Genomic DNA, 21,946 nt, shown 5'->3' with positions numbered 1-21,946 from the left:
GGCAGAAAAAAAGAAAATTCTTCTCGCCTACGTGGACTCCTTACTGGTTCAGCGAGCTGTTGTGCCAGTTCCCGAGGCAGAACGAGGGTTGGGAATCTATTCACCTCTGTTTCTCGTTCAGAAGAAGAACGGCACCTGGCGTCCGGTAATAGACCTCACATATCTCAACAGGTCTATCCGTCAAGAGAGGTTCAAGATGGAGTCCCTAGTCACCATTCAACATTCGATCCTTCCAGGAGATTGGTTGGCATCGATCGATCTAAAAGACGCATACTTCCACGTTCCTGTGGCAAAAGAGTACCATCAGTTTCTCCGGTTTGCTGTAGGTCATGCCCACATGCAATTTACGTGTCTTCCCTTCGGGCTCTCAACTTCGCCTCGCACGTTCTCCAAGACCTTGCTGGCAGTTGTGGCTCTCATCAGGACCAGAGGCTTTAGATTGCATCATTATCTGGACGATCTTCTCCTTCTGTCCCAGGACAGACATCAGTTACTCTTACATCTGGAGCAAGTGACATCGACTCTTCAGGAATTCGGTTGGATTCTGAATCTAGAGAAGAGCCATCTGGTGCCTACGCAGTCACTGGTGTTTCTCGGGGCACTGTTCAACACGGTGAAGTGCACCATTTCCCTGCCAGAAGAGAAAATTCCTGTAATTCAGAGCAGGGTGTCTCACGCTCTCGCTGCCTCTCGTCTCACTGCTCGCCAGTGTTTAAAGGTAGTAGGGACGCTTGTAGCCGCCTCGCCTATGGTGAAGTGGGCTATGTGGAAGCTGAGACCCTTCCAGAAGGGGTTTCTCCAACAGTGGACGACGGAGAATTTGTCACAGGTTATTCACTTGACTCCATTCATGAAGGGATGCCTTCCCTGGTGGTTACGCCGTACAAATCTGACCAACTGCCACTCAATCGCTCCGATTTCCTGGGTAACGATAACCTCCGATGCCAGCAATACCGGTTGGGGAGCCCACTGTCTGACCGAAGTGGCACAAGGCAGATGGAACTTCCCAGGTCACGGAGTAGTGTCCAACGTTTTAGAACTTCGAGCCGCCCTCAAAGCACTCCAGGCTTTTCACCATCTAACACAGGGGGCTTCAGTGCTGTTAAGGATGGACAACACCACGGCAGTGGCTTATGTCAAGAGGCAGGGAGGGACACGCAGTATGTCTCTCCTCCAAGAAACAGAACCGATCATGACATGGGCTCAGCATCATCTGGCCAATCTCTCAGCGGTCTTTGTCCCGGGAGTGTTGAATGTGGAGGCAGACTTCCTATCTCGTTTCCAACTAGACAACAACGAGTGGTCCCTCCACCAAGAGGTGTTCAACTGGGTGTTATCTCTGGGGATTTCACCCGAAGTGGATCTGTTTGCGAGTCCACGCAACAGGAAACTTCGGAAGTACTACACGAGATTCAGAGATCCTCAAGCTTTCGGAGTGGATGCCCTCACGGACAGGTGGGACTTCCAGTCTGCTTATGCCTTTCCACCAGTGCCAATAGTACTCCAATTCCTGCGGAGACTGAAGATGGAGGAAGTAGAGATCGTGGCAATAATTCCCTTCTGGCCCAACAGGCCATGGTTTCCCCTGCTGTCCCTTCTGAGCTTCAGGGATCCAATCCCTCTACCTCTCAGGTCGGACCTTCTGTCTCAGGGTCCTACTCTACACCCTTGCCCTGCACGGCTGCACCTCAGGGCTTGGTTTTTGAGAGGGGGAGGTTGGAAGCTCTCGGATGTCCAGAGGAGGTGATTCCGACTCTCATGAGTTCAAGAAGGCCCAGCACCAACAGGGTATATGAAAGGATATGGGCCAGGTTCATGAGTCATCAGGCCCAGGGGTCAGGTCCAGTAGGTACGCCTACTGTTCAGCAGATTTTAAGTTTTTTTGCAGTCTGGTCTGGATCTGCCCCTCTCGGTTAGTTCTCTCCGGGTGCAAGTATCCGCCATTTCAGCCTTTACCGGAATTCAGTGGGCAAGCCATCATCTGATCCAGCAATTTTTTAAGGGAGCAGTCAGGCTTAGGCCTCAGAGAAGGCCAAGATTCCCAAAATGGGATCTTCCTTTAGTTTTGGACTTTTTTTTCTTCAAAGGATGTTGCTTCCATGTCTGTCAAGGAACTTACGTTGAAAACAGCATTTTTGGTGGCTATTTCCTCTGCTAAGAGGGTCTCCGAGATACACAATCTGGGTCACAAAGAACCTTTTTTGACCTTTTTTCAAGACAGGGTGGTCCTTATCCCCATGCTAGGGTCAAATCCAAAAGTGACCTCTGTCTTCCACGAAAATGCTGAGATAGTTCTTCCCACCTTCAGAACTGATGAGAATTCTTCAGTCCATCCTCTAGACGTGGGCAACACTCTAAGTCAATATTTGGAGGCCACATCCTCCTTCCGCCAATCGGACTTCCTTTTCGTTCTGCTACATGGCAAAAAGAAAGGAATGCGGGCATCTTCCAGAGCAGTGGCTGCGTGGATCGTTCAGGCTATCCAATGGGCGTATAGAGCAAAGGGCTTGGCTCCTCCTGAGGCGATTACAGCTCACTCTACAAGAAGTGTCGCTACGTCTTGGGCAGCTTCCAAGCACGTCGCACCTGACGTGATCTGCAAGGCAGCATCTTGGTCATCTGTTAATACTTTTCTTTCCCATTATTGTTTTGAACCTGCTGCTTTGTCTTCCGTTAATTTTGGCGTTCAAGTCTTGTCAGTTGACAGTGCCAATTAAAGTTTTCTTTGTTCAGCATCTTCCCACCCGGGAGTGTATAGCGAGTTATTTCCCAAACGTATGCTGCCATGGAGTCTGTCAGGAAAACGGAAAATTGATATCAAATACTTACCGTAATTTTCCTTTCCTGATGGACTCCATGGCAGCAGGAGTCCCCTCCCAATTCCTGAGTAGGCTAGTTACAGAACACTGATGCTGAAAGGGAGCAAAGATTTATGGGAGTGGGGTCCTATGAGGTAGGAGAGGAGGCGGGGCCTACCCAAACGTATGCTGCCATGGAGTCCATCAGGAAAGGAAAATTACGGTAAGTATTTGATATCAATTTTCCGTTTTTTTTTGGGGCTTTTTAAAATGTCATTATTACTGCAGCAGGCCCTATCCACAGTACAAATGTGCCATATTACACCACATTACAGGCAGACCAATGGGACCCCCCCCCCAGGCACTATATTTAAAGGAATTTTTCATTTGTATTGTTATTTCTCATTTTGATGGTTTCACTTTAAGCATCGGTAAATTACTGCTCATTTAAAAATTATGTTTTTTTTACAATTGCCCAGTGCCCAATTACTTGCATATAAGCCTTTAAAATGGGCACTTTTGATTTTTCCAGTTCAGGTCCCATAGACTTAAATAGGGTTCAGTATTCAGTTCCAAACTTTTGCAATGTTCTAAAGTTCTGCCTCAAACCAAACAGGGGGTCGTTTGGCCCATCTCTATTGAACAGCAGCATTGGCAATCTGTGTAGAAGGTAGTGTTAGCTGGATTAGCAGATTTGTTTAAACTTGACTAACAAATTAAAGCAGAACTAAAGGCATGTATACTTACCTTAGTTCCAACAGTTGGACACCTGCAAGGACCCTCACCTGCACCCTCGGTCCTTCCTGGGTTCTTTCAGGTGCTGGTGTTTGCCCATTTGAATTATCCTTGCATGTGTGGGAGTGCAGTCATCCCGGCACACTGGCAGACACATTGCATGTCTTTTCTGCAATAAAAACTGGTCTGTACATATTTTATTTTATTTTTTTACATTTAGTTCTGCCTTAAAGCCAAACTTCACTTTTTAAGCAGTTACAGCAAAGCACCCCTGTCAGTGGTAAATGGTTTGTCTCTAGCTGCCACTTTTGCTGGATCGCTTAGTCTGTTAAAGGAAGTTTTAAAGTAACAGACATACTGGCTGGATCACCGAGTGGAAGTAAAGGAAAAAAAGCCTGTCAGCAAATGTGTATTAACAGATTCTGATTGACGCCCAGTGCCCCCTTACTTTACCAGTCCTTAGTGCTGCTGTGCAAGGAATGACAGAGACTGATATCATGTCAAATTCAGTTACTTACACTAACTGTATGTAAAGAAAAAAACTGAATATACAATTACATTGAAAGGTATTTCTATATCTGCATTTAATTACACAGGTGAAAAGCATACACTTGTGGCAGGGTCATCTGCGCACGTGCACGTGGAGGTACCTCTCGCGTGGAGTGCGCTCACCAATGCCCAGGACCAGATGAAGACTGCGATCGTGTGAAGATTCAAACATAAGGGCAGTTCCCCTACTTAGAGATGAGCTTTCACTGTGTGCAGTAATAAAGTGCAGAGTTCCTATGAAAACCGACTTGTCCAATGTCACTACACATTGTAACGTATATGTTTGTATTAGGAGGGACATCACTCCCAGTAACAGAACAGGGTCCCTCCCAGCACCAAGCTTGGAGCTCATGCATTCTCTTACTAATTCTTCCCTTCTCGTACATCATGACCAGGCCATAGATCTCCGTAACGCAGGTTCGGATCCGGTTGCCATAGGATATCGACCATGAGGGAGGGATCTAGGATATTGACTCCATAGTTCCTGAGGAAGTGTCACCTTACTAGGTACCACGCCTAACGACTGGTTGCTTGTTCCTTCAGTTGGTTACCCATAGCAACTACACTCCTCTTCTTGTCTTGCAGAGTTAACCTTTTCATAACCCATAGTGCATTTACAGACCCAAGTTCTTTAGAATATGGCAGAACCAATATGCACCTCTTTGAAAAACTTCAGACCAGGCTTGTAACAGTTAATGTAACTTTACGGAACATGATGTGGAATACAGTTCATTATGAACAGCATACTGTCCCTAATCCTAACTAAGATGATGTAGAGGCCCAGGCATAGCTCCACAAGGTGAGATGAGAGTTCATTATGGAATTATCCATGGCTTAGATGTCCTCCGCAATTTCCAGTTCCTTCAGCAGCACCACAAAGAGACTGCAAAACTTGGATCCACTGATTCCCACATTCTTGTTCCTGCTTTGGCCAGCTCCTGACCTTAGCTTAGGTGAGCCGGCTAGGACCAAAAGCCTTTCCCCAGCCTGGGCCCGCTGCTGGCTAACTAAACTGTGCACATATTTTTTTTCCAATCATTTTTATTGAAAAGTTTTAAAAGATGAAGGTACAAACAACATTACAAATTGACATTGGAACTTTACGAAGTCATACATCTCCACAAACTTACAAAGAAATAGAATTGTAGAGGAAGCCTAAAGACTACTAAAGACTAAAGACCATGGTTGCGATGAGCCTAACTGTATACACGAAGATAACAGAATTTTGCCACGATAACGGTGCACAAATACCACCAAAAAAAGAAATAAAAATTTGGCAAAGTAATGCCCACATTCCTATGATCCATCTAGTTCTGGTTTGCTGCAAGCATAAGGAAGGATGTATGCTTACAGAGCAGGCACTCACACGTCAAGTCTTATTTCAACTTTTACTGACTTTGTGCTACTCATTATAAAGAAATTTTTATTTATTACATATGCTTATCCGAAAAGAGATTTCATAACCTTTGTAAGAACAGGTTATTGAAATGTGCGCTCCGTATACACATTCTATATTTGCCACCAATTTTTCATATAATTGTCATCCTCTCTACCTCTCCATCTTCCAGCGCAAGTCATGGAGCCTCCTCTTACTGCTCCACATGGTATTCAGATTAGTGACATAACCTGTGACTCATTCCGGGTGTCCTGGGAGATGCCACCATACGATGCCAGGAGAGTAACCCACTATTTCATAGACCTGAATAAGACAGGTGGGCAGAAGGAGAACAAGTTCAAACATCGGGTGAGTAACAAACCTTCTTTCTATACAGATACATTAAAGCCCAACTCCAGCAAAATCTTGCTTTTTAGTATTTATAGGGCAGGGGTGTCCAACCTTTTGACTTTCCTGAGCCACATTTGAAAAAGAGGATTTGTCTTGGGCCACACATAAAATAGACTAACAATAAGGATAGCTGATGAGCAGAAAGTCAGGCAGATCAAAAGTTAACGATCATTAATATATATATAATGGCTCTGAGTAAAAAAAAAAAATGTCATTTATTTTGTAATAAAGAACTAGTGTGATATTTGACACGGTTTTTAACCACTTCAGCCCCGCCCACCGTACATTTACTGCGGCACTCAGCCGCTGCTGGGCAAAGCAACTTAGCCCTACGTCGCTCGCTCAGGAGACTGTAGGGGACGAGCGCCCCAGCTCGTTAGCTGGAGAGCCAGCGCGTTTGACCAGCGGCTCCAATGGCAGCCGGCCACTCGCGATCTCACGCAGCAGAGAGAGAAGGACAGATGGCTGATGTAAACACAGCCGTCTGTCATTCTCCCTGAAGTGATCACAGAGGCTATGTGATCCTGCTATATAGGATTGCATGTCTCTGCGATTACTTCACAAGCCACGCCCCCTGACAGTTAGAATCACGCCCCTAGGGACGCATTTAACCCCTTGATAACCAGTACAGTTAACTTCTTCCCTGCCAGTGTCATTTTTACAGTAACAGTGCATGTTTTTAGCACTGATTACTGTAGTAATGTCACTGGTACCCCCAAAAGTGTCTAAAATGTCAGTTAGGGGTCCGATCTGTCTGCCGCAATGTCACAGACCCGCAAAAAAAATCGCAGATTGCCGCCATTACTAGTAAAAAAAAAAAAAAAACAATAAAAATTACATAAATCTTTCCCATAGTTAGTAAACGCAATAACTTTTGCGCAAACCAATCAAAATACGCTTATTGCGATTTTTTTTTTTTACAAAAAATATGTAGCAGAAAACAAATTGGCCTAAAATGTGTAAAAAATTTAATTTTTTAATTTTTGGGAATGTTATATAGCAAAATGTGAAAAATATTTTTTTTTTTCAAAATTGTCACATTTTTTTGTTTATAGCGCAAAAAATAAAAATCGCACAGGTGATCAAATACCACCAAAAGAAAGCTCTGTTTGTGGGAAAAAAAGGATGTAAATTTTGTTTGTGTACAAAGTCGCATGACTGCGCAATTGTCCTTTAAAGTCACGCAGTGCCGAATCGCCTGGTCATTGAGCAGCCAAATCCTCTGGGGCTAAAGTGGTTAATAAACTAACATCAATATCTGGTTGGTTGGATGGATGTAATAGCAATTCTCAACGAATTTTCAGGGTGCTCATTAGATATTTTGGTTCTAATTTTTCCCTTTGTGCTGCATCCTTGAAAATAGTTGTTTACAAATATAGGTGCAGACGAAAACTGATAACATGAATAAGGTACGATTGTGAAGAGTAGGATATTTTTTTTTCTAAAGATAAAACGTATAAATATCCATTACAGAGACATTGTCAAATTTTTCTTTTTACCACATGTGTCCGCAAAGTTTAAATGCATTTTTACGAAAAAAAAACCAAACATTTTTTTAAGTAAGTTTATGATTTTGTGTTAGGTTACCTTCATAGCCATCGTGGGCCGCATGTGGCTTGTGGGCCACAGGTTGGACACCCCCCATGATAGAGTGTAGTAGAGTTAGAACTTATCAATTTTTAATGGCGGTCTGTGTCCTCATTTAAGATATTTCTCGACTCTCTGACTGTTTGAAGTAAGACAGAAGAGGAAGTGAACCTTTCTACTTCCTGTCTATTTGAAGGGTGAAATACAAAGGATGAAGAGAAGGGATCAACAAGCAGGAAGAGAAAAGAAATCCCTTTTATGGGGATGTACAGCATTTAAAACCCTAAAGCAGAAAATTGTGGTACTTCCAGAAATATTTGTATAGCTGCTTAAATTAGGAATACGATGTACAGGCTTAATTTTACACTGTATTAAGCCAACCACAGACAGTTTAGAATCTCGGTCGTTTCAGCAAGAACTGGATGAGATTCGAACCATGTATGGGCAGGAAAAATGCACCCAAGTTGATTGCTCGATCAATTAACTTGGGTAGAACCAGCCTGTCGGATCTTTCCTGTGATTACTGCTAGCAGTTGTTGTAGCCACTAGTGATATTCTTCCAGTGGAGGCATGGTTGCAGGAAAGAAATCGCTCTATCTATGGTCCACCTTAGAATGTAGCGCTTTTTATATAAAATGTTCAGAGACAATAGGGCCTAAACTTGTAACAAATGCTTTTTGTCCAGCAGGCTCTATTGCCTGAGGTTTTGAAAAAGCATGATTTTTGTTTGAAATGCGTCAACCTCTGTACCTGTTTTTCATGTCCTGGTGACAGTTTTTTATTGCATCAAATAAACATTCTTAGATTGGTGGTGGTGGGCAGCCAAAATTCCTTTTTCATCATTGCTGCGGAGGCGAGCTGGGGCTAGCACCCAATCCATTTTGATCATAATCACCTGGGGCAGCATTTGCCCTTTCTTCCTACAAGCTCTATTGCCATAACTACCCACTTTGTAGATGTACAGAACACTCATCAGATCGTCTGACTCCACAAAAAGTAAGAGGTCAAAATGCACTTAGCCTTTACACTCCCAGGCCGAAGAATCTGGTGCACCCGTACCCATTACAAGTATGGATAAGTTCTTTTCCTGGAGTCACCACACTTCATACATGAGACCTGAACAAACCAACACCGGTGGCCAGTAGATGTAATAGCCACAAACCAGAACTTGCATCTAAGCTGCAATCTCTCACACCATGGCTCAGAAAATCCAGATATGTATATCCCAATACCACGTGGGAAGATGTAAGCTCAAGTTGGTGCAAGTAACATTTGAGCTCTTAATAAAACAAATAAAAAATGCTCCAACTAAAATACATTTATAGCAGATTAGCAAATGTTACTTGCACCATCTTGAGATTTTTCTCCTTCCATGGTAATGGGATATACCTTCATTTGATTTTCTGAACTATGGTGTGAGTGTCTGACTACAGCTTGGATGATTTCTTCTTATAACCACCAATCCAAATTAAAATGATTACATCTACTAGCCACTTGCATTGGTTTGCTCTGGTCTTGCAAATGAAGCATGTCAGCAGGTGGCGTCCCCCTTGGTGGGAGGAGTGGGAAGGAGTCCCATTAGGTGGTTCTAGGACTGGGAGTTTAGTTGGGCCTGGAAGCAGGAAGGAAGACAGCACAACGTGTCCTCCCCCCCCCCCCCTTGGGGTGTGTGCGTGTGTGTGGTGGGGGGGGAGAGGAAGAAGCAGCTAGGCCACAAGAGGCCTCCTAAGCCTGGACTACTCCTGGGACAGGAAAGGACTTTGCTGGGTCCCCCAAATGATATGCTAGAGAAAGGTCTTAGGACCTGGGCCCAAGCATTTTCCTATTGCGGCTGTAATCATTTAGATAGCTTGTTTCAGGCTCTATTGCTCAGCCATGCTATAAAGAGCCCTGTCCTAACCAGACTGCACCTGTTGTACAATGTTCAATAAAGCTATTTCAACAATATCTTGGCATTGGAGTGTATGAATTGGTCTGTATCGTTGTATGTGGAGAGAATAAGAGAGTGTGTTCTGCTAATGTCCCCTGGCTGTTGGCCTGGAGAAGGTTCCCAGTGTCTGGAACCCCGGGGAGTGAGGGGGCTAGGCACACAGTCAGGAGTGTGGATTGGGGGCTAGTCTCCTCCCGCTACTCACTGATCGGGGAGAGTCATTGGGCAAAGTCCTATATTGCCCAGGAGGCTAGTGTTAGTGGTCAACTCGGCTGCTGGCTTAGGCCACACGCGAGGCAGCCACCACCCGCCAACTAGCACAGCAACTCCAGAAAAGGATAGATCCATCCCTGTAATAGATACTTGATGCAAAATATTTTTTGCCTGCAAATGAGTGCCAATCTTTTTCAACCTGGAGAAACCATTTCAATAAATATTAGGTGTTGGGAAACCCCTGATAAAACCAATTTATTGGGGGTCAGTGTGAAAAATGTCCCTTATTTTGGTGGCCAATAGAAAGAATGCCAACCTTACAGTGTTTTCCAGAATGCCACCCTTACTTTGTCATGTGACGTTAGCCCAAGAAATGAGAGGTCAATTAATAAGCTCAAGAAACCCCTGTAGGCAAAGCGCATTCTGAGCTATTCATCTAGAAGGTTGTGGTCACTGCAATTTAACCTACTGGACAAAAAGCATTTGTTACAAGTTGTGGTCCTATTGTCTCTGAACATTTTAAATAAAAAGTGCACCATTCTATTACTGAGCGTTTAAAATCTTACAGAAAAGTCTTAATGTCTCAAAGTCTCAAAAAATGCTGGAGTTAGGCTTTAACTGCAATAGAGTCAATTCACAAAGCTAAAACACCTGTATTATAACTACATAAATGTAACAGGTAATTGTCTACTTTGTGGTCTTCTGTTTATCGACAAAGGATGTGCCAACCAAACTGGTGGCAAAAGCAGTGGTCTTGCCTATGACAGTGCGTGGTCACTGGTTCCTGAGTCCCCGAACTGAGTACACGTTGGCTGTGCAGACCGCCGTAAAACGCAGTGATGGAGAGTACACTGTATCTGGGTGGAGCGAGACACTGCACTTCTGTACTGGGGGTAAGATACATAAACACATTGCTGATACCTATATATAGTATGTATATGGTACGTATAAGATATGTATAGCGATATGCACAGTGTATATGGGTATACATCAGACTTACGTTCCTTTAAAAAATTCCAGCAAATTAAAAGAGAACTTCAATTTTAACTTTCCAGTATCACATTCCCAAATGTCAGATTATTCTAGTTTACTTGTCATTTGCAAATTTTGTTTATATGGTATGTCAAAGGTCTTGCTACGGCTTCCTTTTTCAAAGGATTAAAATTGGACGTTAAAAAAAGTCCTAAAAAAATATAGTAGTGCTATTGCTGCAAAATGCTATTTATCTTAGTGGCATACTAAACTCAGTCAATGGAAAATACAAGATGTTACCCTAGCTCTACTGCTGGTATAGAGATCCATGAACTGTAGTCCGGTGCTCTAGCCAGGGCGTTCAGGTCCCACAGATAAATTATCTTGAATCAAAAAAGGCTGGCAGCTCAGATGCTCTCGAATAAAAGTACTTTATTTGTTACATGGTACAAACAAGTGGTTACTGCCCCCACCTGTTACTGGTCACTGCAGCAAGGAGCACTGGAAAGGGAACACATACAAAGAAAAATACAAAAGAAATTTCCAAGCTGAACTTACTGACCAGCCTGTGACCAATCAAATTGACCTGTCCAACAGTATGCGTTCAAAACAGGGGTTTAGTTGCATACATAGCACTGCCCCCTGTAGGGCTTGCTGTGTGATGACTTCCTGGGCCTCCTCTGATTAACTGAAGAGAGTCACTTAGGGGTAGTTCTCACATCCATCCTTACTCCCAATGGCTCTTTACTCAATAAACAGTGCAGGGGTGTTTATTTTTTATATTTATTGTGTAACTTGGATGGGAGAAGGGAATAGTGAGGTACTCCAACTGAACTATTTACAGTTTATAAGGACAACCCTCACTTGGCCTCACCAGGTTACTTGTAGAAGCAGTCACACTGCTTTAACCATACTGCCACGTGTATGGAAAAGGTTAAGTCTTCTGGCCCCTATCAGGATAGGCCCCTTGACACAGATCTGTACTCACTGTACGCAAAATTTGATCCTTTCCAGTCTCTCCCTTCCAGTCAGCTGTGCAGGACCTCTGGGTTCAGTCCTCTCTACTCTTTAGGCCCTCAGGGTCGACCACCTGAGGCCACATGGCAACTTCTATAGAGCAGGAGGCAGCCCCCCCCCCCCCCCGGGACTCCGCTCCCCAGCTGAAAGACCCTGAGTACATGTGCCCTTGGCATTTATACAGTATCCCAGCATGCACTGAGGCAATTTTCTCTGCCAATCTCCAGGTCTATACTAAATGCCTGTGCACTCATTTGTCAGGTTTCCTCCCACTGTCCAATATGCCACCCTATTGGACCAGTGTGAAACATTTCAGACAAACTAAGCTGCACCTGAACACCATGAGCAGACCTCACTAGCAGATCCTTCACTCTGGTAGTCAAAGAACAATATAGATTTACCCAGCAATCTTTCTGGTAAGCAGAAAAGATCCAAAACTATACTCTCTCTCTCACTCTTGGAGTGTGCTACACACACACACATTTGCAAATACATGGGTAAGCCACAGAGCCTCGGCAAGGCACCCCATTTTCTGTTGGACAGGTAAATCTGGTTGGTCGCAGGCAGGTCGGTAAGTTGAGCTTGGAATTTTTTTTTTTTTATGGGTACATGTGTAAACTCAGTCAATGACCTAGAACAAATTGTGTTTTTGCTTTGGGTTAAACGGTTCAGTGAAGCCAGTGTTTTAACAAAAGTGAACGGCAACTGGCGTTTTCATACATAGGCCAGCAATAGCATCCCTTGTATTTGTCTAACAACAGTCCCTTTTACACCAATTCCCCTGATATGCATTAAAGCTGAAATTTAGTTAAAATAAAAATTCCCTACAGCAGTACTGATGGTCCGACGGAGACACACCCCCTCCTGCTTCCTCCATTGAAAAAAGTTCTTTCACTGATCACACTGCATGTAACACAATCTGTAAATGGGGGAAAGAATCCTGTGACTGATCAGACTCTCCCTCTTTCACAAATTGTATTACAGGCAGTGAAATCAGTGAAAGAACTTTTGACAGGATCCAGGATCCACCTGCCTGCACAATAAAATGTTGGTATTTCTTTTTTTTTTTTTTTTTAGCCAAACTTCAGCTTTAAATTGTATATAAACCCAAAATACACTTTTCAGCATGCTTGGCATCATGGGTTGCCGTATGCAGTTTTCTTAAAGCTGAACTCCAGGCACAAACATGTTTACTTAAATATAAACTCAAATAGCCACAAACTTACAAAACCACTCTGTGTGTAGCAAATGCCTTTGCAAACCCAGACTTTGGAAAAGTAGCAGTGACATTGCCATGGTGCTGCACATAGCCTTTGCAGAAAGCAGAGCTTTGGGAGGGACCTGACGGATAGAAGACTGATCACCCTGCACACATAGAGAGAGCAGCAGCAGCAGCGACCTTGATGTATTACAGTAATCTCCTGCAGAACTGCACAAAGGTAAAAGTCATGAGTTATTCCATGGAGGATTCCTGCTAGTGATTAGCTTGTGTGTGTTTTTGGATCCTAGTTGCAAGCAATCTGTCACTATACCGGGCTAATCATAGGCGGCCAAGGCATTCCCTGTCCGCAGCCTCAGGTATGCATGCCCATTTTACTGCATATGCGCTGCTACAGGACAGGCAATGCCCCAGCCACATATGATGGGCCCAGTACAGTTTCTTCGAAAAAGAAGTTTGGTTCCTCAGGCCAAAAAGGAGAAAGTGGGATTTTATAGGCAAGGTTAATTATATATTCATTTTATTAAGAAAGGATTACATATAAAAGTAAAAAAACAACAAAAGAATAACATTGGTTGCATAGGTAATGGGTATTACACAATAGACAATTTATGAACCATTTTACTTATTAAATGGTGATTCCTGGTTGTAGAACTAGGGTTCCGACGCGTTTCTGCATATATTGCCTTTGTCAAGGAAAAAACATCACCATTTTCTAGACTTCAGGAACATCTGTGCCCATGGGGAAGTGGGGGGAAGAGAGGTTCAGGTCCTGTGCCCCCCAGGCTTGTTACTGGATCCTTGGGCCTATTGGTCTCAAGTATACGAATAATGCCTCTTAGGGATGAATAGGGTCCTGGGGTATGTAGCAAACCCCAAGCTTCTATGTGTAACCACAAATACTCCTGGTTTCCGTTTAGAGAAAGGGATAAAAGACACTGGTGTCCTCCGATTGGTCCCAAAGGTGTAAGCATATAATCTGGAAGTTTTAAAGGAGAGGTCCTTGGATTTGACAGATTCCGAGATCAGTAGGAGGAACTGACCCTCTTACCGAGGATGCAGGGTCACTGAATCTCTGTTTTGTAAATGCTTGTCCTCTGCCACAGATGTATGAAACTTTGGTATCCTGAGGGAGCAGTAGGAGGCTGAAGAGTCTAGGCAGGTGCAGACCGCTGGCTTCGGACGTTCACTCCTCGCTGGTTGGAGCGGAGTACAGTACAGTTTCTTGGGGGGTTCGCTCAGATGGGATTGGACTAGGATTTAAACATGCCAGAACTCAATACTAATTCCTGCACAGATTTGGAAGAAATACACAAGGGGCTTCAAGATTGAGGCTGGGTTCACACTTATGCGAATTGAATGCAGGTTTCCCCGCATCGAAATTCGCATGTCAGGAGCCTGTAACCGGCTCTCAATGAAGCCGGTTCACACAGCTCCGGGACAGGTCAGGAGCGAATTGCACAGGAGTCCTGTGCGTCTTCTGGTCCCTTTTAGGTCTAAATTCTGCAAAAAAATATTTTTGTTAATGTGTGAAGTGGTTGAGGAACATTCAATAATAGAAACAATGTTATGGTTCAGATACGCAGAAAGTTCACACAATTGCATTATATGTGTGTACTCCCACAGAAGAGACCTACATGCGGTTACATTGAAGGCTCCTTTTCCCCTCCAGCATTACAAAACCATATACCAGGGTCCAGGGATCCTCAAACTAAGGCCCTCCAGCTGTTGCAGAACTACACATCCCATGAGGCATTGTAAAACCCTGACATTCACAGATATAACTAGGCATGATGTGAATTGTAGTTCTTGAACAACTGGAAGGCCATATTTTGAAGACCTCTGCAATAGACAACAGTAAACGGTATACAGTAATATATCCTAAACTCTATAGCTGATTCTTAACAGTAGTTCTAAAATAATATTAACTATTGCTTAGGCCTTGTTTACACTGTGTGGGTGGGGGCTTAACCAGCATACCTAAAAAAAGTAGGAGAAGTTAACACATTGGTACTTAAAGAGGAGCTTCAGTCAATTCTGTAAAAATGAAGTCATCAGCAACAAAAACTGTAGCTGCTGAGTTTCTGGTGTATGGGACTGCACTTTCTTTCACGGACATTGAATCGTTTATTCTTGGACTGTATATATAATTAAAAGAAAAGATGGACTCACATGAATTTTCTTATATTTAGATGATTTCTACACTGTTTTCAGATATTTATTTATGCACAATAATTTGAATTCCCTTTATTGAAGGAGAGCTTTGCACTTTTTTGTGACAATAAACAGACACTCACCTGTCCAGCGATCCTGCGCTGTCTTCACTGGTCTTTGGTATACTGTCACTGACATGTTAACTGTGGGCAGCCAGGTGTGACTCCTTGCGGTCTCACAGCCGGCTGCCCACAGTGTAAGCTGAAGCTGTGCCGCGCTTTGTGAATGGTGCTGCAGCCTTCTGGGACCTGTCACAAGTCCCCAGGACAGCTGTCTCCTTCCAGCTTCCTCCAAATACCACCCAGTGAGGGAGACAATCCTTCTCCAGACTAGATTCCTTGTGGTGAACCAACTAGCCACCATCTGAGCACGGCTCCCTAAGAATTGGCTACGCCCAGATCAATATTCAGACTGGATATTTGTATTCCCCTCCCTAAACTCTAGAAACTTCTAGAGTCAGGGGAATGCAATTAAACTCCCAGCATGTGAAACCCCGAGCAGACTAAAACAGTCAATCACTACTCCTTTGATTACAAACCAAACAACCAAAAATGAAATGTACCTAGCATCCTACGCTACGAGGGTGCTACAGAAATATAATGGGAGCTTACAGACTACAGAATGCCTTCTCTTGGAGGAGGTATCCAAATTACTGGGTTTTCCTGAGTTAGCGAAAGTCCTTGTGGTTTATCAGGCTGATGGTGGGTGATCGTTCCAAGAAGCTGGCTGAAGAGATACCCTGTAAGGGGAAATCTTTTCTTTCACTCCTCATGAGGTACCTCTTCCTAACAAGTGGGGCTCAACCGCTGATATACTCCCACACTGTGGCATGCCAAATGATACAAAAACTACAATTTTTTCATCTCTCTCACGATGGCCTCGCAAATCTTAAAGGATTTCTACTGGCCACCTGCAGCCTATAATAGGAGAACAAATGAGTCCCACACAGTACAGAGGCTACCCTTGCTGTGCTGCCCCTAAGAGTACTAGTTTCCCGACTGTCTCTGGCTACTGTGACTTACTGGCATGGAACAGACATACAGATTAGAAAGCCAGAACAACAAAATTGGATATATGCTCTAGGCAGAGGCGTAACTAGAACCTTCAGGGCCCCGGTGCCAGAAACCATGAAGGGCCCCCCCGGACACTTGGCCGGGGCTCTTCCCTTCAAGCCTGGGGCTCTTCCCACTGATCCTGGGGCCCTTTACTCTCGTTGCGCGGATCTTTGTTATGGGCCCGCAGCGGACCCTTTCACAAGTTCTGCAGTGGCACAACTTCCTGCCATCTTGGGGCCACCCCACGGTGGTGGAATACCAGGGCCCAGTCGCAAGTGTGACCTTTGGGATCATGGAAGTTCACCCATTGGTGTCAGTAGTTTTTATTTTTTGGTATTTTAATTGTATTATTTTTTATAATTTTATTTTATTTTTTTACAATGTCACTGACTTTGACTCTGTCCATTCAGAAAAGGAAGGAGCTAGTAAATTACATATTTACTGACTCCCTTCCTGGTTCTCTATTGTGACACATTCCCTGCAGCAGCCAGCAGGAGAGGGAAGGGAGCACAGTGGGGAGGGGGACCAGGGGAGCACACAGGGGCCCAGAGACAGCAGAACACAAGTGAACTGGATAGGAGGAGTAGCAAAGGCAGCATACAGAGGAACCAATCTCCTCCATTTTCCTCCTGCAGCTACAGGAGGAAAAAGGAGGACAGTGATTTCTCTACATGCTGCCCCCGCCGCCCCTCCTATCAAGGTGTACAGGGGAGCCAGACAGGTCCCCTGGAGCATGGGACCCGGTTGCAATTGCAACCGCTGTAGTTAAGCCCCTGGCTATAGGTCAGTGACCCAGCTGAACAATCTGCCAAAAGCATTTTCAGAGGAATACATAAAACATGCAACTTCCATATTCTCTTAAAAATCATTATCATAATGTTACAAATATAGAGCCAAAATCTTTTTAGACAAGGGTAAAACGACACAGACATCCTTCACACCAGTGTAGCACATAGTTCAGTTTAATCATATGTTCAACATGAAAACCTAAAGAAGTAAGAACATAAACATTTGTGTATTCCATATCCTTGAACAGATTATGCCATGGAGCAGGTGCAGCAGCTGAAGGAAAAGGCGGAGGGGATTGCAGGCCGAATGTTGTCATTTCAGGTCTTCTACCGGAATCAGACGGCAGAATATTTCCAGCATGTCAGGTACCAGATAAATTATTCTACAAGCATTCTTTCTGGTATTATTAAATCAAAAACTATTCTTCAATAAGGAATTGCAGCTTTGATGGGCAATAATGTATTGCAACCTAATCAGATTTCAGTTTTCTAGTAAAAGAAAAGGTTTTATTGGGTTATGTTACAACTCATCCATGATGTAATTTTTTAGTGTGATTGCTTCATGTGATCTCTGTTCTCTCTGTAGAGAGTATACGTGCATTTGTTTGTTCTTGTGAATTTATTAAATAGTTGCATATATTCCCATTTATAAATATTGGGTCGATTGGTCTTTGCAGTCATTGCATCTAAAAATGAACATTGTAAGCAGCAACTGGGGGCCTGGGACAGGAATGTAACCTGGAAAAGCAAGCAGGAACAAACATGGCAGTGCTTCCTGAGCAACAACACTGTAAGCCTTACCAAGGCCATTAGAGTTAGTGGATGAAGTGAAAAAAATTGAAGTTATTTTTCCAACATTACTACCTTTGTAAAAAAAATTAGACCAATCTTTGGAAGATAAGAAACTGCTTACAAGGGGTAAGCATGCCACCTCATGCCACTAATGAACTACAAATCTCACCTGTATTTGAACCCTTGTTAATGAAAAATTTATTGTACAGGTAGACTATTATCTAAACCAGCCTTTTTTTTTTCAGTGTGCCCAGGCACCCTGGGGTGACATAGCAAAATGCCTAAAAAATGCACAAAAATTGTATACAAGCCAGCGGGTGAATCAAGCCTACCTTTTAGTTACATAAAGCCAAGAGTTTTCATTGTGCGCCATTACAACCTTGTAGCCACAGGTGTCCTAACAACCAATGACATCATTGGTTGATAAGGATAACATTGGGCCCCTGCACAGAATCCTTGTTTGCCTTCCCCTGCCCCTCAACGTCAGCACTGTGGTCACATTAGCGGAGTGAAGGAGAAAAAAAGGACAAGAGACACATTGGAATACTAGTCTGTACCAGTATCCCCTTGAATAAATCTCCTTGAATGTTGAGTGTCCTACGTGTGTGAATGTTGCTGCATTATGTAAAACTGATAGTTTTTTTTTTTTTTTTTTTTAATGGGGTGCCTCGAGATTGTGCATCATTTTTAAGGGTGCCTTGACTGAATATAGGTTGAGAAACATTGAACTCAATGCTCACTAAACTCCCATCCCACAGTTGCCTAATACTTTGCTTAAAGCAGAACTTCACCATCCTATGCCACCTACCCCCTCCTCTCTCAATATCAATTTTTATTATTTTTTTTTATTATTACTTTATCAGGGAATTCATTCCTCACTTCCTAGATTTGGCTTGTGTGGGAATTCACTCCCCGCTTCCTAGATTCTGGCCCATGTGGTATTCGCTTTCCACTTCCTAGATTCTGGCCTAGGCCAGAACGACATTTCTATTGCCTGCATGTAATTCCCACATCACACATCCCATGAGGTCAATATTGTTCTACTGCGCATGCACCAGGGTGTATCATCTGGGAGCTTGCTGTCTCTTATTGGTACCTGCGGCCGGTACCCCAATGATCCTTTGCGTTGCATATGTGTCATTAGGAGGCCAGCTGCAAGAACCCAGAAGAGACAACCATACTCCTGATGAATTTACAGATGAAGATGGTGGAGTGGGACACAGCAGTGGCATGGTGGATGTGCACAAAACACCCCTGGATCGCTGGGCATGTGAGTATGTGTTTTTGGTCTACTCAGTAAGAAAGGTAAATGGGGGAAAGGTATAAGGGTGGGGGGAGTGGATGGTGAGTGAAGTTCCTCTTTAACTTCAGAACCATTGCCCCCCTCTGTAGGTAACAGCCGGTCCATTGAAAATCATGTCACTACTGGCTGCACGCTGTTAGCTGAAACACTGTGCAGGGGGCCATTGGAGACCCAATCCACTGCACTGTATTTAACAGCAGTTGTCCAGCTCTCCAGAATGCTTCCAGCACATAGTATTTTAAACAGTCTCTCCCCGTTTCTGGGAGTGTCTAATTACAATCTGTTTGATCTGACTTCTCCACCAAATGACATAGCAGTAAATATAGCAAAAAAATTATATATTTGACAACATAGAAATCCTTAAAATACTACTTACACTACAAAGATCCAGGAAAAACCTAATACAATCTAATTTCGATTCGACCACTGATGGTTTATAGCTCAACTCCTACACCCAATTTACACTATATGGCAAAAGGTTTGTGGATACCGTATCATCTCATTTACACTATAATGGCTACAAGTGTGGTTGGACACCCTGTAAATTGGAGTTAGGAGTGCTCAGTGTTGGTTGAAGGGTACCATTAAGGCTCCGTTCACATACTGGCGTCTCGGATGGCGGGCAGAATCACAGCGAATCTTTGCTAATCGCAGGACTCCCGTGTGATTCCCATGATTTGCAATTGCACCCCAAACGCAGCGAGATTTTGCCACGATTGTCGCTCGACAAATCGCAGTAAAATCGTGCAAACAGAAACACGGGACACCTGAGAACTTCATCTGGGCGCCAGGCGTCCCGCAATTCTGTTTGCGTGATTTTACCATGATTCGTCAGGCGACAATCGCGACAAAATCCCGCCACGTTTGGGGTGCTATTGCAAGTCACAGGAATCGCACGGGCATCCCGCAATTTGCAATGATTCAGGATCGTGGGCAGAATCGCGTTTATTTTGCCTGCGATCCGAGATGCCAATATGTGAACGGAGCCTAATGCTCTTGGATAGAAAGACACTTAAGACAATTTTGTGATTCCAACCTTTTGGATAAGAATTTGAGGAAGGCCTTGAAAAAGCCTGTGTGTACTAAATGTATTTATGGCTTACTGGGCATAAATTCCCACAGTTAGACTACAAACTCTTGTGGGAATCCTTCCTAGAAGAGTTGAGGCTGTTATGGCTAAAAAGGAAGGGGTAGGCAACTCCATATTTAAGCTCACTGTTTTAGAATGGGGCATCCTACAAGCTCATATAGGTGTGATTGTAAGGTGTCTACAAATATTTTCCCATATAGTATATATACTGTATATGGCCAAGTACATATAGACAAATTGGTTTGTTCATTTAATGTGGCTATACTGATTGACACTACAAGGTTCCTGAGTGTTGATACTACAATGACTACAGATCCTTTGTTCATAATGTACAGGTATATGTTACATAGTGTATGCAGTAACACTTTATGTATTGAATGTACAGGTATATGTTACATAGTGTATGCAGTAACACTTTTTGTATTGATTATTTCTGTTTTAAAATTTGACAGGGACAAGTGGGGAGGCCTGATGCTTCCATCCTTAAAAGACCAAAGTGGGAGCCATGGATCACCCATCAGCAGTACCCTTCATGGTGTGTTCTTCAGCTGCAATACAGAATTTAACACAGGCCTGCCACCAAATGACTCTCCCTATGGGAGATGGAGGGTCACCGTACCCGCCAGGCACCTCTTTAATGAGGGGACAAATCTTTACTTTGCCGACTTCTATTGCATGTACAGCGCCTATCACTATGCCATTCTGGTGTTGGCACCTCAAGGATCTCAAGGAGATATCTTCTGTAGCGCCCGCTTACCACTGCTGGACCCGAAGAACAACCCTTTCCTGACTCAGGGTGAACAGGGCAGTTACTGGCATGCACAGGATCTTATCCTTGAGATATTCTATACTGACCCAGTGCCTCTGGGCTTAGGCCAACTATCAGAGATCAAAGGGCATCAGTTAATGAGCCTCTCAACAGCAAACGCCAAGAAGGACCCTAGCTGCAAGGTGTGCAACATATTTGGAGGGCGCTAGGGAGGCACATGTAGTTTGTCAGCACTATTTGTTGAGTGGCTTATGGTGTTGAAAGTGTAAGTAGTGCATTTCCAAAACCAATCCCCACAGAACACCTAGTCCACATGCAGGCAGACAAGAGAAACAGAAGGTTGAAAGGCAGCTTAGTGGTTCTTCCCTTGCGAACAAATGGGCTTCCCTATGCTCTAAAGGTGGAAAAATTAATAGAGCAGGTTTAAAAATCTGTGATTTGACATGTTCCAAAATGTTTTGCCAGATATAGCAAATTAACACTAATGACACAAAAGGAGTAAAATATATAGGTAGATGATTGCCCACCACTAGTCAAGACTTGTCACCTAATCCATAGTTCTTGTATTATTGTATTTCAAAGAACTGTGTATTCCTCCACAGCAATTAATGAGATCAAAATGTTCATTCTCCCGCTATCATTTTTAGCACAGGCTTGAATTTGATTGGCTGTTGTGAAGGAACACAGGCTGTCTCGAGCATTGTAATAAAAAGGGATTGAAAGAGGTTATAGGTTGGGCATACTAAAGCAACTCCTACAAGGACAAAAATTTAACAATAAACTGCTAATTCTATCTTGAAAGAATTGCAAGTAAGCTGAAGCCAAAAAGTCTACCCAATTTCCTATGCATAAGTTCAAATCCATTCACAGCCAGATTCGGCATGCTCTTCACAGTGCATCTGGGCCTTCAACCTGCTATCACATACTTCTATCCGGTACCAGCCTCTGTCCCTGAGATGTACAGAGTGTGGTCCCTGGAACTCCTGAACACAAGAATTTTGTCAGTATTAGGCTTTATCCTTTCTACCATATGTAAAGCTATCCGAGAAAAAACAATCTTTACCTTCATTTTTGAAATGTATTTAATTCTTCTGAGCACAACTTGCATTAAATTAACTGTACTGAATAA

General features: G+C 43.5%; 1 protein-coding gene across 1 annotated transcript in view; it reads left to right on the top strand.

Annotated features, from left to right (window-relative positions):
- PHYHIP (phytanoyl-CoA 2-hydroxylase interacting protein) overlaps window positions 1-21,218 on the top strand; it is a 56,147-nt gene extending 34,929 nt beyond the window's left edge. The window contains exons 3-6 of the mRNA XM_082255473.1: window positions 5,651-5,826; window positions 10,317-10,491; window positions 17,112-17,229; window positions 20,501-21,218. Coding sequence (XP_082111599.1) covers window positions 5,659-5,826; window positions 10,317-10,491; window positions 17,112-17,229; window positions 20,501-21,026 — 987 coding nt within the window. The 5' untranslated portion in view covers window positions 5,651-5,658 and the 3' untranslated portion in view covers window positions 21,027-21,218. The remainder of the gene's footprint in view (window positions 1-5,650; window positions 5,827-10,316; window positions 10,492-17,111; window positions 17,230-20,500) is intronic.
- Window positions 21,219-21,946: the final 728 nt, after the last annotated feature.

This window comes from Pelophylax lessonae, assembly GCF_965119305.1.
Source record: "Pelophylax lessonae genome assembly, chromosome: 4".
In the NCBI taxonomy this organism is placed as follows: domain Eukaryota; kingdom Metazoa; phylum Chordata; class Amphibia; order Anura; family Ranidae; genus Pelophylax; species Pelophylax lessonae.
The sequence above is the reverse complement of the archived record's forward strand: the minus strand, read 5'-3'. Positions and strand labels throughout refer to the sequence as shown.